A 17,003-nucleotide genomic window follows, 5' to 3' on the forward strand; every position below is an offset into this window, starting at 1 on the left:
TGAAAATGAAAAAATTCCTACCTGGCCCCTAATAAGGTGACTGGTAAAAACATGTACTGCCAAAGGGTGGGCAGGCGGGCCGAGAGCAGAAAAGCAAGTGCGACATGCTGGGCGGGGCCGGGGCCTTTATAGCCCCGACGCCATGCCTGACGAGCCTTCCTGGCTACCATATGAGGCAGGGCCAGCCTTCCCTCCTTCTGGGAGGGCAACAGCGGCCCCCAGCCTCTAGCCAGCGATGCCGGCGCGGCTGGGAAGGGGCCGATCTAATGTCACAAACATCTGAAGTACAGTCTCCTTCCTTATGTCACTATGCATCAACTACGGTTCATCAGACAGCTGTTTCTTGGCTATCCCACCAGTTAAGGTGGCTTGTTTGGCATAAACCAGAGCCTGGGTCTTTCCATCATGGCTCTGGCTGTGTTCAGTGTGATCTCTGAAGATGTGAAGAGTCCCCCTCTTTAGAGATCTTCAGGAGGCACTGCAAGGCCTGCGTATTGCCAAGGCATTTGTGGGAGTCTGAATTGGCAGGTATCATTTCAAGGGGAAGGGGTATGTTATTTATTTGGAGTATGTTATTTATTTTTGGGTTGAAACTGAAAATGTATTATTGTAAGCCACCTTAAACTATGAGGAAATGTGGGAAGTAAATGTTTTAATAAATAAAATGTGCATGACCACGTTATGCTTAAAATATTTACATATGGAAAGGTTTCACCCATTATTCATGTCCTGTATAGATTTATTTAAGATGTTTCTTTTCTCAGCCCAGGGTGGCTTACAAAAAAGAAACAGAGATACAAAACAGTCACAATCACATTATTAAAAACCATAGAACAAAATAAAACGCATTCTTCACTAACCTGATAAAGCATTACAAAGAAAGTTCCAAACTCAATGGTACACATGCCTCAAGTAGAGTCAGGGTTCCCCAACCAGTTTTACAGATAAATGTGACATCAGGGAACTAACATTCCAAGGGCTGCAGGGCCCAATTAAGCTTGGCAGCATGAAACAGGGAGGGCTCCTGCAGCCATTTTGGCTCTGGAAAATGGAGGGCGGGGGGAGAGATTGAAACTCCTTTTCCCCCATGCTACACTCCTGAACTGAATCAGGCTTTGGAGCACTTAGGGGCATTAGCAAAACAAGCTGGGCAACCCTGATCTGACTTGTGGCAGACATAATAACAAAAAGTAGAAGAAGAAGAAATTTTATTTATGCCCTATCCTCCACTTAGAGTCTCAGGCTGAATTCAGATGGCCAATAAGGGCTGACACAGGAACTCCCCACATCTGGATTAAAAAGGCACATTCAAACACACATATCTGGGTCCCTTCTCATTCCTGCCCTTACTTCCTTCTCTATCATTGCTTTATCACTTCAAAAAGCTACCAGGTAGTAAGTAGTAGCAAATCTTGGAAGTGCTTCCCTGTTGCCTTTCCCAGCTTTCTGATTGGCCAGGGAAGCATCTCATGTGCTTGAGCAGTGTGACCACTCCTTCAGGGCACGCAGAGCCCATCTCTGTTCCAGCAACAGGAACACTGTCTGACCGCCCCAGGGTGCTTTCCACTATGCCAGCTTTCTTCTGCAATGGGAGGCTGCCTCCCCAAGGTGCTGATGTGGATCCAGCCTTAGAGTGGCTTATAATCTCCTTTTCTTCCTCTCCTCAAAATAGACACACTGTGAGGTAGGTGGGACTGAGAGAGCTCTTTGAGAACTGCTCTTGAGAGAGCAGCTGAAGAACTGTGACTGACCCAAGGTCACCCAGCGGGTACATGTGAAAGAGTGGGGAATCAAACCCAGTTCTCCAGATTAGAATCCACTACTCTTAACCACTACATGAAACTGGCTCTCTGATTTGGCTCAGAGAATGTAGCCCCTCTTAAACAAGTAAAAAAGAGGAAAGTGAAATTCTGTGGGAAGAACATTCTATAATGATAAACCAATTTTGTTAATGGACCAGCATCTATCTTAGGTCAGACATTCCATTGACCTTTTATGCAGCTGCATATTGATACTTGATGGTTATAGTGAACTAAATCCTTATTGAAGCCTGAAAAAATACTTTTCAAAATGTGCTCTTTCTGTCCCAAACATAAAGATTTTCTTGGCAGGGAAAATATGCATGGGAAGACTTGCAGTATGAAAATTATGCTTTCCATCCAAGTAAGCCTAGCATAAAAATATCTAGCCAGGGTTGGGAGATCTATTTTATTTAAGGGAACATTCCTTATTCCAAAATGCCTCCATGCTGTATGATAGACACTTAATTTCAAAATGTCTCTTTCCTGTGAGATTTTTAAGGGGAAGGGGTTACAAATTCCATTGTGTTCCCAACTTTGGAAATGTTGATTTCAAATCTCACATTGAGTTTTCAGTATTGTGTATAACCCTAGAAAGATAAAGAATATACATGTAGGAAGTTCCACATTAAACTAAAAACATATTGACTCCTCCAGTTTCATATTTGTTTTGTTTTCATAAATGTCACCACTCCCCAGCTTCGGACTTCAATAGAATCAGAGACAAAAAACAACAACGTATGACTAATTATATCATTAGAGTTTCCCCCTGCTTCAGTTAATGTGAATTATTACTATGTAATTGTTATGCTTTTCCCTGTTACATGTCTACCACACAGGAGAAGGATTTTGCCAGCTATTGATTCATAATATTCTGCAACTTGATTTGGATACAGTCTCATCATATGATGTGTAAGCCCTTCTGCTCCAAGAAATGCATTGCACGGAGGTCAAATGTTTGACCATGGCCATCATCACATTTTGTTTGGCTTTGTATTAGAAAGGCACAACAGTGCATAGGATTGCTTTGTTAGAAAGCTAAAGATTAACTGAACATATGAATCTACAGGGCCATTGTTGCTCCATCTATTCTGATTCATTGTGGCTCTCCAGAGTCTCAGGAAGACATCCCACAGATTGAACATGACAGTCTTCATCTGAAGCATGTGTTCCATCACTAAGCCACAGCCTTTCTCTAAAGTTTCCTGATAAATGATTTCAGGCATGGAATAAAATGTGATGCTTATTGCAAATATGCCCTTTTGAGGGCATTATGCACTGGGGATCTGCTATGGAGTTGTGCAAAAATAAGTAGGGTGTATGTCATTTTTAAAAGGCAAGTGTGGTTCTTTAATAAAGAAAATAAAGCTAGTCATTCCATCTGATGGGAAACCTGTTTCATATAACTGGTGTAAAATTGTTATGGATCATACCCTGCCTGGCTTACCTTGTAACCCTCAGACATCACTCAAAAAGAAAATGAGTCAAGATGACCATTACCTGTGGGCCATTGAAATCCACTCTTTACAAAATTCAAGAAAATCCCAGAGCCATCAAACAGGAAAACCCTTCCTGAGTTAAATAGCAAAAGATAGAGTCCTCACCTTTAATAAATTTATAGTAACCTCACAGTGACCTCCAGTGTTGCAATTTCTATCCATTCTCCTAATGCCATAAGATCAAAAGCCCATGAAAATGGAGTTAAAAGAAGGACTGCCAGATTCATCAATCAGGCTAGTTTTTCCTCAGAGAAACGTCTCCCCTCACTACCCTACTGAACTTGAGACAAAAGACTATGCTCCGGCATCCAGCCATGTATCTCGATTTACAGTGCTGTCCTAATAACACTTTCTGGGTATCTGAAGAAGTGAGCAGTAACTCATAAAAGCTCATATCCTGCCACAGATTTTGTAAGTCTTTAAGGTTCTATCGGACTCTCTCTCTCTCTCTCTCTCTCTCTCTCTCTCTCTCTCTCTCTCACTCTCTCTCTCACTCTCTCTCTCACTGATTTTACTAACATGGCTACCCATCTTGATCTATTTTCTTGTGGAAAAGCCCTATTTATATTTGGATTCTGATAGTTTCAGAAGGTAGCCATATTGATCTGCAGTAGAACAGCAAGATTCGAATCCAGTTGTACCTTAGAGACTAAGGTTTAAGGAGTATAAACTTTGTCAGTGCTTTCTTCATCAGATACAAATTGGAATGCAGATCTTATGGAGTCCTTATATCCCAATTGGAAGGTGAGAGGCCTGGGAGTTCAGTAGCACCTTAGAGACCAACAAGGTTTTAGGGGTAAAAGCTTTTGAGAGTCAATGGTCCATTCATCAGACACAAGTTGAAATGGAGATCCTGTGGAGCCCTTACAGAAGAAGGTGGGAGGAGTGTTGCAGTGAAGGACCTCAGGATGCAGAAGTGGGATGCACATCATAATCAGCATGATTAGAGCAGAAGATAAAGTTTAGGGGCAGAAAATTAGGACCTGCAGTGAGATAAGAATCCTGTGTTCAGCCCCAGGAGATTGTGCATTGTTCTAAATTTTTGAAAGAACTCAAGTTCAGCAGTCTCACATTGTAATCTCCCTTTGAAACTTCTATGTTTGAGGTCTGCCACTCTTAAATCAGGATTAAAATGTTCTTCTTCTGGTTTTTGAGTATTGAATTCATGGATTCTAAGTAGATCTTATTAGTAGTGTTCTCTTAGAAATCAGATCCCAGAATTTTAAAAACCATGTTTCTGATTCTTTTGCACATGAGGAGAGGAGAGAGGAGAAATGATCTTCAAACAGCACATGCTAAAACAATCAGTTCTTTTCAATTCCAGATAATCAAACTCTGGATTACAGAGATTAAGAGCAACAAGATTTAACCTTAAAATTTGGCTCCCTGGCTGATGGCTCCTGTAGCCATAACGCTGGAGAGTTGCCCTTGCCTCCTTGGAAGGAAGAAGAGGTGGCAATGTCTTTGGGCAGGTTGGAGGCAGGGTCAGAATTTGCTTTGGCCAGTCCCAGCTCCATCTTTGACCTTCTTATGGCCCACTGTCCTACCTTATATGCAGTGTAGGCTTTGACTGGTCACCCCTTTTGGGGACCAGGTAGGAATTTTTCACCCCTTCTGCATTGGCTGTATGGGAGGGATGTTTTTCCTTATCTTGTATTGTGTGGGTGGTAATTGGATTGGGTGGTGTGGTTAAATAGATTGGTCACTTCGTATGTTGGCAGGATTTTAGTTGGCTAGAAATGCCGTTCGGTGAGCTCCAGCTGGAAAGTCCATATTTCGGGACAGGAGTCTGGTGAGTACAGCCCTCGGGTTGTATGGCTCTGGGCAAGGAAAGCTGACTGCCTTTAGGAACCACCTTGGACAGATCCTTTCTATGAGTTGTATGGCTCTGGGGGTGGATTTTCAGGGTGATTCCCATTTGCTGTGTCGGCAGGTTCAAGTCACATCCAGATGGCTCCTGCCCAGGGCAGGATGACTCACCCATTATATGACAAGGGAAGAGTTTGGGCGACCCTTGGCCTTGCTTATACCACAGGTCAGTTTGGCCCTTACTGTTTGACTAATGTTAACAGTTAAATAAAGTGGCCCATTAGTTAATCCAACACTTGTGTCCATTTCTTTCTTCCAGTTTGGAGATAGATACATATGCTAATTTCCTCCAAGGTAAGTCCCACTGAATTGAAAACTGCTCATAGGACTATAGGACATTGTCTCCAGTTTTTTGTGGCAGCAGTGGCTGTGAATCAAACACCTGGACTGGATTTCTGTAATAGTCAATTATATTTCAAATTAGTGACAATCATGACTTATGTTTGCACTTTGGACACATTCTAGCCATAATAATTCAAAGACAGACTGTCTCTTTGGTGTCCCAGATGGAATTTAAACTAATTCTCTGGATGTTTTTGACAAAGAAAATAGGAAGCCTGCCACGTTATTCGCTGTGCCAGCCATGGAAGACAGTTTTCACTTTTCAGCTCACAACAGCTTGTTCTGATTTCAGACCTTTATTAATGCTACTCCCTAAGCATTTAGAAGACAGTAGCTTCATCTCCAGTGTTATGCCATACATGTAGAAATAACATGTTTATCAGACCATGAACTTTCATACAAAACTGCCTTTGACATCAGTTTTATGGTGTGTCTGAAGAAGTAGACATAAAAGCATGGTATCTTCTAGACTCTTTAAATACTTGTAGCTATAAATAGATGTGAGGGCTGAAATTAGTTCTTCTTGGGAAATGTAACTTGACATGAAAAATAACCTAATGTCTGAAGCATGGAATTTGGAATCTGTAGAGACTACAGATTCTAGTCTCTGGTAAAAATTGTTTAATTTTCTTAGAATTACACAGTCATTGATACAAATATCTCTGGAGTTAGGTATTAGCAGAGCTGTTGCTTGATTAGTTCCACCAAAGTGATGTAGTGGTTAAGTGCATGGATTCTGGTCTAGGAGAACCAGGTTTATTCCCCACTCCTTCATATGCACCTGCTGAGTGATGTTGGATCAGTCACAGTTCTTGAAAAAGTTGCTTTCTCAAGAGCAGTTCTTGAAAGAGCTCTCTCATCCCACCTACCTCACATGGTGTCAGTTGTGGGGAGAGGAAGAGAAAGGATATTGTAAGCCGCTCTGAGTGAAGGTGGGATATAAAGCCAATCTCTTCTTCTTTAGTGCACATAAGCACTTTGATTTTGAAACAGGAACAGATCCTATTCTGGTGAGACAGTGGAAAATCTGATCCCATGCTGCCTAGCAGAAAATTAGGGGAGGGGCATGGGTTTTTGCATTTCCCTGATCCTTAGAATTCAGAAGTCAAAGAGAACCTCAAATTTTATGTTCTGCAGCAGGAATGACATACTGCAGCAGAAATGACATAGGAATTATGGAGTTAGTTAGTTCAGTTTCTAGGTAAGAGGCATAGCAATGCTGCTGCTCTAACAAGCCTTTGACTTTTTGCACTTAAAAGTTTTTTTGACAGGGCTGGCACTGGGGGCAGGAAAGAATGACTACTCATTCTTAAGTTTCTTGACTAGGGTTTATTGCAGGGGTGTCAAACATGTGGCCTGGGAGCTGGATCAGGACCCCAAAGGGCTTCTATCAGGCCTACAAGCGAGTCTGCTTCCTTCACCCTCTCTCTTGCTTTCTTCTGCATCATAGCTTACTTTGCCAGGCTTGCTCAATCACACAGGAGCTACAGAGCAAAGCCTCTACTTTCTCTATTAGCTGAGGCTCCTCCCTTGGGGAGGAAGGGGGGAGAAGGAGAGTTTGCTTTGCCAGGCTCTCTCAGTCACACAGCAAAATGACTGAGCCATGCCTCTCTTCCTTCTATCAGCTGAGGCTACTCCCCCTCCTCATTTCCTGGGGAGGGAGGGGAAAAGCCAGAGCTTCCTTTACCCAGTTCCCTTGATCCTACAGGAGAGATACAAAGAAAGCACCTTTTTAGAAAGGAAGAAAGGAAGAAAGAAGGAAAGAAAGGAAGAAAGAAAGAAAGAAAGAAAGAAAGAAAGAAAGAAAGAAAGAAAGAAAGAAAGAAAGAAAGAAAGAAAGAAAGAAAGCTTCTAAAGTTTGTATCTCTGCTTCCTGGCATTAAATTTTATGGCACACATGACCCAGCCTGACAAGTTCTCATTTATGTCAGATCCGTCCCTCATAACAAATGAGTTTGACACCCCTGGTTTATTGAATACTTTCAAGGGAAACGAGCACAAAATGAAGGGGAATCCTATTGAATGGTAGCCATTTTTTCTCCCACTCCTCAGTTTTTTAGGGGTGGGAGAATGAAGCTGGGGTGGGTAACTGTCCACCAAGGGTGGGCAAATAGGAAGCCTATCCAAGGAGTATGGGTATATGGTTCTCACACCATCTATTTTATCCTCACAAAAACTTTGTATGGTAGCTTAGTCTGAGTGACTGGCCTATGCTTAGCCAGTGAGTTTCGTGGCTGAATGGAGATATTAACCTGAGGATCTCCACTTTAACAAAACACTGTATCCACTACACTCTGCCCCATGTTTTTCTATTCTCCCCATTATCATCTTGTGGGTTGCACACATGTATTCCAGCATCATGTAAAAACTACTTTATCAGTGCTGCTTCAACTGTTTCCCTAACAGCAGGAAACAGTCCATAAAGAAATAGAACAAAATAGGAGTCAATTGCACCTTTAAGACCAATTGACTCCTATTTTGTTCTACTACTTCAGACCAACACGGCTGCCTATTTGGATCTATCTGCATAAAGAAATAGTAAGAGACCAATGGCTTTCCCTTGACTTTCTTCACAATGCTCAAAGCCATGGAATTATAATGAAGTTCATCCTCTAGTACAGTGGTCTTCAGTGTGATGCCAATGGGTACCATGTTTCCCACCAATGTGTTTCCTGATGCCCATTTGTTTCTTCCCCAAAGGGCCAATCTGATAGCTTGACACAATGAGCAGATCTAATTCTCGTTGAAAATGGTGGAATTGAAGGGATGCTTAAATCTCATGGTATTTAATGGGGCTTGTGTCAAGTATTTAGTGGGTCTTGAAACACACACTTTTTCTGAAATATACACAATGTTTCATATAACTCTGTAGCATTTGAAAAGAAGTAGCAATAATGTTTTTGGAACAACACAGAGAAATTAAAATGGAATACTTTTTTTAAAGTTATAATTATTGATTGTATCATCACATTCGAGAGTTTGTGTTTGGGGAAAATAATACACTGGGTTTTTTTTTTTTTTTAATTATCCCTACAGCTAAAAATGGCAACAGGAAAAGTGAGAAAAACAAGAAAGGCACCGAAAGGGCACCAGATGGCAACTATGGAAGACAAAACGCATATGAAGACCATCGAGAAAGTAAGCCAGAATGTCTTGAGATGATTTTATAATTCTTCTTTGGTGAATATTTTCTCAGAGGAAAAAAGCAATTAAATGAAAAGGGGCCTTAGAAACAGTGTTCTGTATTATAAATCTGTTAGTTGTGTGTGTGTGTGCTGGAATCCACTGCTCAATGGTTGCTTTTCATTCTCCATGCCAGAGACTCAAGGCTACTTCTGGGTGGGTGGGTGTGTATGTGTTGGTCTCCTTGTTTGTATATAGGGTGAATTTGATCAGTTATGAAACGCTATTGTTCCAATTTATCTCATACAAGGAATAATCCTAAACATATCTACCCAGAAGTAAGTCTCATTTTATTCAGTTGGGCTTACTCCCAGTAAAGCGTTTTTCAGGTTGCAGCTACAAAGTAGTAGGGTAATTCTGCCTTGTTCGTAAAGTTTATACAGACTTAGGAAGGTAGAATTCTGGTTTCTGGATCATATCACTTCATATGAAAATATGAGGGAAATGGACTCATATTTTGCAATGAAGTAAAAAAGTTCCCTGCAGGTAGGAAACTAGCATAACTGACACAAGCACTATTTATAGCCACTTCACTTACTTAATCTGATCTTTAACAGTTCATCCATTTTCTCCTTTGAATTCCGTAAAAAAAGAGGTGGACACAATTTTTCTTGGACACTATCTAGTCATTCGGTTTGGAAGTCCTGGTACACATGTATATAAGGAAATTTATGCAACAGGCAAAGTAGAACAAGGGTTGTACATACTTAAGAAAACCCCAGCTGTGCAACCCCCCCCCCCCGAATCTCCCCTTTACATTCCAATATATAAATATAGTTGCAAAGGCAATTGAAACAGTACCTGAAAGATTGCAGGATTTGGGGTGCCAATCTCAGTGTGCTGAGGGGCCTTGCTGCACAGTACAGTGATAATGGTCATCAGTCAGGTGGGATGCCCCATACTTGGCTGAGGGTGTTTAGTGAATAGGCCCCACTATATGAGAGCTGATCACCGCAGTATATAGCTGTAACCCCTTTGCTGGATAAGAATGACAATGGAGGATCTGTAAGGAGGGGGAGGGAAGTAGGGTTGTGGGAAGAGGAGGACCCTAGGATTCCCCAGGGGAGTCTCTTTTTATTGTTCATTATAAAAAGGTATAAGTCAGCTGCTCCTTACCCCTTTCAGAATGAACATTTTTGACAGAGCTGCATTTTGTTTAGATATCAGGGTTGTGAACTTTGCTGCTTTAGACAAGTGGTTCCCCTCAGATGCTGCTTAACTGTTCAAAACATTTGGATTCCTGCAGCCACTGGAAAAATAAGCAAGAAGACTTCTGACATAGAAAAACTTACTTGTATTTTAGTTCTATCAAATCTATAATCTTTAAAATAAATGACACTAGATCTACCATTTAATTTGAAAGCCATGCATATTGCATAACTGGAATAATGTCATTAAGTGCCATGAAACAGATGAAATGAATCATCAGGGAACTGTAAGTCATATTAGTCCAATGACTATTCCCCAATGATTTACGCTGTACTAAACAAGCACTGCATACTTGTGGACTTCCAAATATTTGCAGGGAACTGTAGACGCTTCTTTGCATAGATGTACAATTGCAGTACAAATAGGACAAAAGAGTAATTGAACACCCTTTTTATTTCAATATTTAAGCGCAGAGTGACTTGAGATGAAAATACACATCATGCTGGAATTTTGTGATTGGAATTCTGAGCACGTCTTTTGCTCTTAAAAATAGCTGAACAGGACAATATGAATTGAGACCATAGTGCTGGGGAAGGGTTCTCATAAAACTTTCTACCCCCTGTATGTTTCCCCAGATCTAAGGTGTCCCCCATGGATGGTCTTAAGCCCTGAAATAAAGAAAAAAATCAGGCACAATAAGCATCTGTTGCAGGGGACATTTATTTTATATTGTTTGGAACATTGTTTATATTGTTTGGTATTGTCCTAAAGAAGGACTAGAGCCTTCTTCAATGGATGTAGAATCATATGGCTCTTCCTAGGATAGCACTGCTAATCTTACCCTTTCTCCAAGGTGTTCAGGACAGGACACATCATTCTTCTTCTCTCACTTTATTCTCTCAAAAAATCCTATAAAGTAGGTAACATTGAGAGCCCAAGATCACCCAACATGTTTCATAGTGAGTAGGATGACCAAACACCTAGTCCACTATGCTAAAATACTATACCACACAGCCTTTCACATATATCAGAAACTTTGAAAGTGGTGCCTTTTTGCTGGGAGATGTCTCCCTGACTGTCTGAAAGACCAGGTAGCATTCCGAGAGCACCCAGGGAGCTGCAGAGGGGGAGTGTGAGTTCCAGATGCTCCCTGGGTGCTCACAGCCTGTCCCTCTTCTGAGCGCTGCCGAGAAGCTCTGGGTGCTCTATTTCTGGTCGATTCTCTTTGGGGTGGCTTCATGCTGTCGGCCTGACTAACCTTGTAGCTTATTTATGTTGGGTTAGACAAGGTCAGAGGATGTGTATCTTCCTTCCAAGCTCTGTCCAATGTCCTAGGTCAGAGTATCTGCAGTTCCCAATGTCCCTAAAAACCCAGCTATCAGATTTTTCAAAGCTTCCTCAAGGGCATGAGTGAGAAGTTGATAGAATTTTGAGAAGACACTTAAAAAAGTAGATCATAGAATCATAGAGTTGGAAGGCACCTCTAGGGTCATCTAGTCTAACCCCCTGCACAATGCAGGAAACTCACAAATACCTCCCCCTAAATTCACAGGATCTTCATTGCTATCAGATGGCCATCTAGTCTCTGTTTAAAAACCTCCAAGGAAGGAGAGCCCACCACCTCCTGAGGAAGATTGTTCCACTGAGGAACCGCTCTAATGGTCAGGAAGTTCGTCCTAATGTTGAGCCAGAAGCTCTTTTGATTTAATTTCAACCCATTGGTTCTGGTCCTATTTTCTGGGGCCACAGAAAACAATTCCACATCATCCTCTAAATGACAGCCCTTCAAGTACTTGAAGATGGTGATCATATCACCTTGCAGCAGCCTCTTCTCCAGGCTAAACATGCCCAGCTGCTTCAACCTTTCTTCATAGGACTTGGTCTCCAGACCACTCACCATCTTTGTCGTGCTCCTCTGGACCCGTTCCAGCTTGTCTATATCCTTCTTAAAATGTGGTGCCCAAAACTGAACACAATACTCCATGTGAGGTCTTACCAGAGCAGAGTTAGGTGATACCATCACTTCACATGATCTGGACACTATACTTCTGTTGATACAGCCCAAAATTGCATTTGCCTTTTTAGCCACCACATCACACTGTTGACTCTTGTTCACCGTATGGTCCACTAAGACCCCTAGATCCTTTTCACACATGTTGTCATGCCTGCCCCTGCTGACTCGGAGCAGGTGCCTGCTTCAGACCCAGCCCCTGCTGTGCAGATGCCTTTACCAACATCGGACGTAAGTCCCGAAGGAGCAAGCCAGCAGCAGGGGCCACCTGGAACCGATCAGGCTACACCAAGCACTAGCTCATCCCCTCCTGAATCACCACCACCTGGAGACCGGCTACGCGAGAGGAGACGGCTGGAGTTCAGGAACAGGCGTAGAGAGGCACGCAGGCGTGCTAGCAGGGATCTGAGCCCAGAATACTAACAAGCTAATTAGCCAGCACAGTATATCTGGAATCCTGGCCTCAGTACAAACTGTGCTGGCAACAAATGATCACCCTCGGACGTGACCGCGCCCTGCACCCTCTTGCCTGCTGAGCAAACCTGTCTGTTCCCGACCCGGCTTGACTTTTGGACTGGACACTGGACCCTGCTTTGACTCTGCGACTTGGCTAAGTACTTTGGATATATTCGGCTTGCTTTCCCCGGTTATTGACCCTTTGCATTCCTGACACCGTGCTTTGCTACTCCCTTCGGCTGGACTGATTTATGGTGAAGACCAATTAGGACTGTTAAGATAACGCTTGAGCTCCCTTTGCAAGCACTACAGACGGCAGCCCGCGTCCTGGCCGATTGCCAGGGCAACAGAAGCTGCCCGTCGCTGCCTGCAGGTCTGGGTCGTGACACATGTTTAGTGATAGGAATTTCCCCACCCATCACAAGGCCTTGATTTAAAAACAAAGAACTTTTTGTGAGCATTCCTCTTGAGCCTCCCCAAAAGTCAAAAGGGTTTTTGTGAACACTGGGCATACTCCCAATCTGGTGACAAACAAATGGATAGAGTTTTTGTTGGCTGACAAATGTCCCTCAATTACTGAGGCCCTAGCAGTGAACAAGAAAGAAATTAAAAATAGAGTCAGGTAGGGAATACCTTGCTCCACTTTTCTTTGTTAAGTTTTGTTTGTAGCCAGGTAGCCCCATGCTGCCTGTGCCTGTGCCAACAAATTACTGTGGTTTGTTTGTCCTATTTTGAAGTTCCTTTGGATCTTGTATTTATTTTCTGTTATGCTAATAAAGGTTATGTCTATGTCACTGGACATTTATGTATGTTTGCAAGGCCCCATCTTCATACACACACAAGAGCGCACTTGAACGCTTCCATGCCAGTCTTTTCCTGACTAAGCAAAGACAATAGGTGTGGCTTATGTCTATTATCACCTCCCAGACAAATACAACCACCAGCTGAACCCAAGGTAAATCTCTGAGATGCTGGCAGCACCACTGGGACTAGGTTTGCTCTGGACATATCCAGCCATAGATAACCCCTTGCTTATCATCCCCCTCCCCATTTTGTTTCCCAGAACAGAAGACGGTTGCCAAGTCCAATTCAAGAAATATCTGGGGACTTCGGGGGTGGAGCCAGAAGACTTTGAGGGTGGAGCCAGGAGACATTGGGGGTGGAGTCATGAGCAAGATTGGAACAAGTACAATTGAACTCCAAAGGGAGCTCTGGCCATCACACTGAAAGAGACTGCACACCTTTTCAATGCTTTCCCTCCATTAGAAATAATGAAGGATAGGGGCACCTTCTTTGGGGGCTCATAGAACTGGACCCTCTGGTCCAATCCTTTTGAAACTTGGAGGATGTTTTGAGGAAAGGCATCAGATGCTGTGCTGAAATTTGGTGCCTCTTCCTTAAAGAACATCCCCCCAGAGCCCCAGATACCCGTGAATTGTTTTCCATAGGGAATAATAGAATGCCAAGTAGACATTTCCCTCCCTCCTCCCCACTTTCTAAAGCTTTCTAAAGTGGTGGGAGGGCCTCCAAACCGGGGAATCCCCTGCCCCCTCCCTCCCTCTCTCTCTCTCTCACACACACACTTACTGGGTCTGGTTCCTCCACAACTTTACTTGCTCTGAAAACAAAAGCAAAACAAACAGAGGGTCTGTGCTCTGACAAAACTGTTGCTGACCCTTCCCCATGAAGCACTTCATGTTTCCTGCTCAACTTTAAAGGCACACTTTTTAAAAATGGACCTGTTTGCAGGTTTCTAAACCTGCCGGAGCTCTAGAGGTACATGGTAACTGTGGGGGTGGGGCTTTCCCCCACCCGGCAGCTGGTTGGGGGTGGGGGAAAGCCTGTAAGACCTGGGGATCCCCTGCTGGGACCTGTGATTGGGAAGCCTAGAACAGAAATATCTTCACTGGTAGATACTGCATTTTTTGTCATTTGGGCCAAAAAAGTTGACTGCTACTGTTTTTAGAGATCACAGAGTTTATTGTGTTCTTAAAAAGGTAAAGGTAGTCTCCTGTGCAAGCACCAGTTGTTTCCAACTCTGGGGTGACATTGCATCATGACATTTTCATGGCAGACTTTTTAGAGAGGTGGTTTGCCGTTGCCTACCCCAGTCATCTACACTTTTCCCCCAGCAAGCTGGGTCCTCATTTTACCAACCTCAGAAGGATGGAAGGCTGAGTCAACCTTGAGCTGGCTACCTGAACCCAGCTTCCGCTGAGATTGAACTCAGGTCGTGAGCAGAGTTTGGACTGCAGTACTGCGACTTTACCGCATATGCTAAAATGAATCAGAAGGTTGTCATCCTTCCACAAGTTGGATATCATGCACTTTAACAACCCCCCTCCCCCTGCACTGCTAGTCACAAAGGTGTTGATTGGGAAGGGGAGGGAACTGGCAGAGGAAGGCTTAGAGTGGCAGAGTATGTCTGAGTGAGAGTCCCATTTTGAGTTGGTAAGCTATGCGTGCAATTGCTTCCAGATGGAAGTCAATACATATATTTGTAGATAAATGATACCAATCCAAAATCAGCCTAGCATGTCTAACATCAGCTTTAAAGCTAAATAAATTGTGCTTTCAGTTTTCGTAATTTTTTAAAGCAAGATGACCATATTGGATTGAATCCAGATTACATTTTCCAACAGCAGAATGGAAATCTCTGGCCTGATACATTGACTGGCTGGCAGAAGAACTTATGCTGGCTGAATGCCGTGATACAGAGTGGTAAAGCTGCAGTACTGCAGTCCTAAACTCTGTTCACAACCTGAGTTCAATCCTGGCAGAAGCTGTGTTCAGGTAGCCGGCTCGAGGTTGACTCAGCCTTCTATCCTGCCGAGGTTGGTAAAATGAGTACCCAGCTTGCCGGGGAGCATGGGGAGTGTAGATGACTGGAGAAGGCAACGGCAAGCCACCTCGTAAAAAGTCTGCCATGAAAATGTTGTGAAAGCAAGATCATCCCAGTGTCAGAAACGAATGGTGCTTGCACAGGGGACTACCTTTTTTTTTTTCTCATACAAAGTGCCACTTTGTCATCACAGCTTGATTACTGCAATGTTCTGCACAGGATTCCACTACAAGGTTGTGATGCACCTGCTTTCTACTGCAGTCTCATAGGCAAAGTTATCAAATATACTAAACTCTGTAAGGATCCACAAAACAAGTAGCTGCATTATGCATTTTAGAAGGAATTGTAGGGGAATAGGCTTTCAGCCTCTGGAAGAAAGGCCCATCATAGACAATTCCCCTATAGTAGTGACCAAATGGTGCACTCTCTTTGGCTTAGAAGTGCACACTACAACCATTGGCCCATCATGGATCATTCAGTGTCTCTGACTTCCCATTGACTGACTCCCCTGTCCCCACCTACTGCAGGCCCAGGAATGTTGAACAAACCACCAAAACAGTCTTAGAGACAGCCACATCTCCAACTCTTCTCTGTGTCGTCTTTGTTAATCGGCTTCATGCTAATTGACTTCATCACTAGCAACAGACCTCTGCTGTCTCATCAGCAGCCCAGCACACACAGCCTCCAAAGGCTGCAGAAATAGCTTTGAACCGCCACCACCATAATGTGACTAGGCAGCAAGGCCTTGTCCTGCTGGGAGCATTTCCTCAAAGGCATGACTGCCACCTCTTTCCTGTCACTCCCTCTCTACTCCCTTCATCCTAGCCCCTAGCCAGAAACTGTTGCTAGACAACCAACTTCTGCCAGTAAAGGGAGAGGCCTCAGGTGCATAGAATGGGATACAGGCTACCCTCCAAAGCAGTTATATTCTCCAGGATAGGGAGAGAGATCTATTGTCTGGAGTTCAGTTGTGATCCCAGGAGATCTTCAGGCTTCACCTGGAGGTTGGCTACCCTAGGCTTGTCAGGACCATCTGGGTGACTTGATGACACCTGACTGACATGACTTAACTAGGCCTGACTACTTGCTCCTGTTCAGCAGCAGCAGCCCCCCCTAGGACAGACAGTGTGACTTAGTAGTCACCAACTCCAGGTTGGGAAATTCTGGAGATTTGAGGGGTGGAGCCTGGAGAGGGTGGGTTTGAGGAGGGGTGGTTTTAAAGGCAAGAGACCCACGGTGGTGGTTTGCTATTGCTTGCCTCTGCTTAATGAGCCTGGATTTTCTTGGTAGTCTCCCATTCAAGTGCTAAGCATGGCCCATGCTGCTTAGCTTCTAAGATCTGATAAGGTCAGGATGGCCCAGGCTACATTGATTTATATCTGCTATGTTCTATTTTTTTAAGGGCTAGGAGGAGAAACTGGGAACTTCTGTCAGATCTTTTCACACCCCAAACTAAATTAACAACCGATGCTTGTAGGGGCAATAATCTGGCATTTGGCTGTACTATGGAAAAATCCAAAATAACGCCTTCCTGCCAGATAAAGCGGTTAATTAATCAGGAGGACAACTTCATCTCTTGCTACAGTTAGCATTCCCCTTGGAGTAATTCACGTAACAAGCACTCCTTTACCCACCAGAAAAGGTTGTGTGTTGTAATGGTAGAAGGGCCTGCTTTAGCCCTCCAACTTTAGGTTCAGTTTCACACCATGCCTGTCCCTCCATTATGTTTACTCTTGACAGTACTCATGCTTCAGGATCAGACAAAATATGAGTCTTTCGCCTTCTCTCCCTTAGCTTTAGTCTCTGGTCTTTGTCTCCCTCCTCATTACCTTAGTTGTTATAATATAGTAGGT

General features: G+C 43.4%; 1 protein-coding gene across 1 annotated transcript in view; it reads left to right on the forward strand.

The window, feature by feature from the left end:
• Positions 1 to 17,003, forward strand: part of CPXM2 (carboxypeptidase X, M14 family member 2) — a 138,693-nt gene that overhangs the window by 4,409 nt on the left and 117,281 nt on the right. The window contains exon 2 of the mRNA XM_060241456.1: positions 8,546 to 8,647. Coding sequence (XP_060097439.1) covers positions 8,546 to 8,647 — 102 coding nt within the window. The remainder of the gene's footprint in view (positions 1 to 8,545; positions 8,648 to 17,003) is intronic.

This window comes from Heteronotia binoei, chromosome 6 (assembly GCF_032191835.1).
Source record: "Heteronotia binoei isolate CCM8104 ecotype False Entrance Well chromosome 6, APGP_CSIRO_Hbin_v1, whole genome shotgun sequence".
Lineage (NCBI taxonomy): Eukaryota > Metazoa > Chordata > Lepidosauria > Squamata > Gekkonidae > Heteronotia > Heteronotia binoei.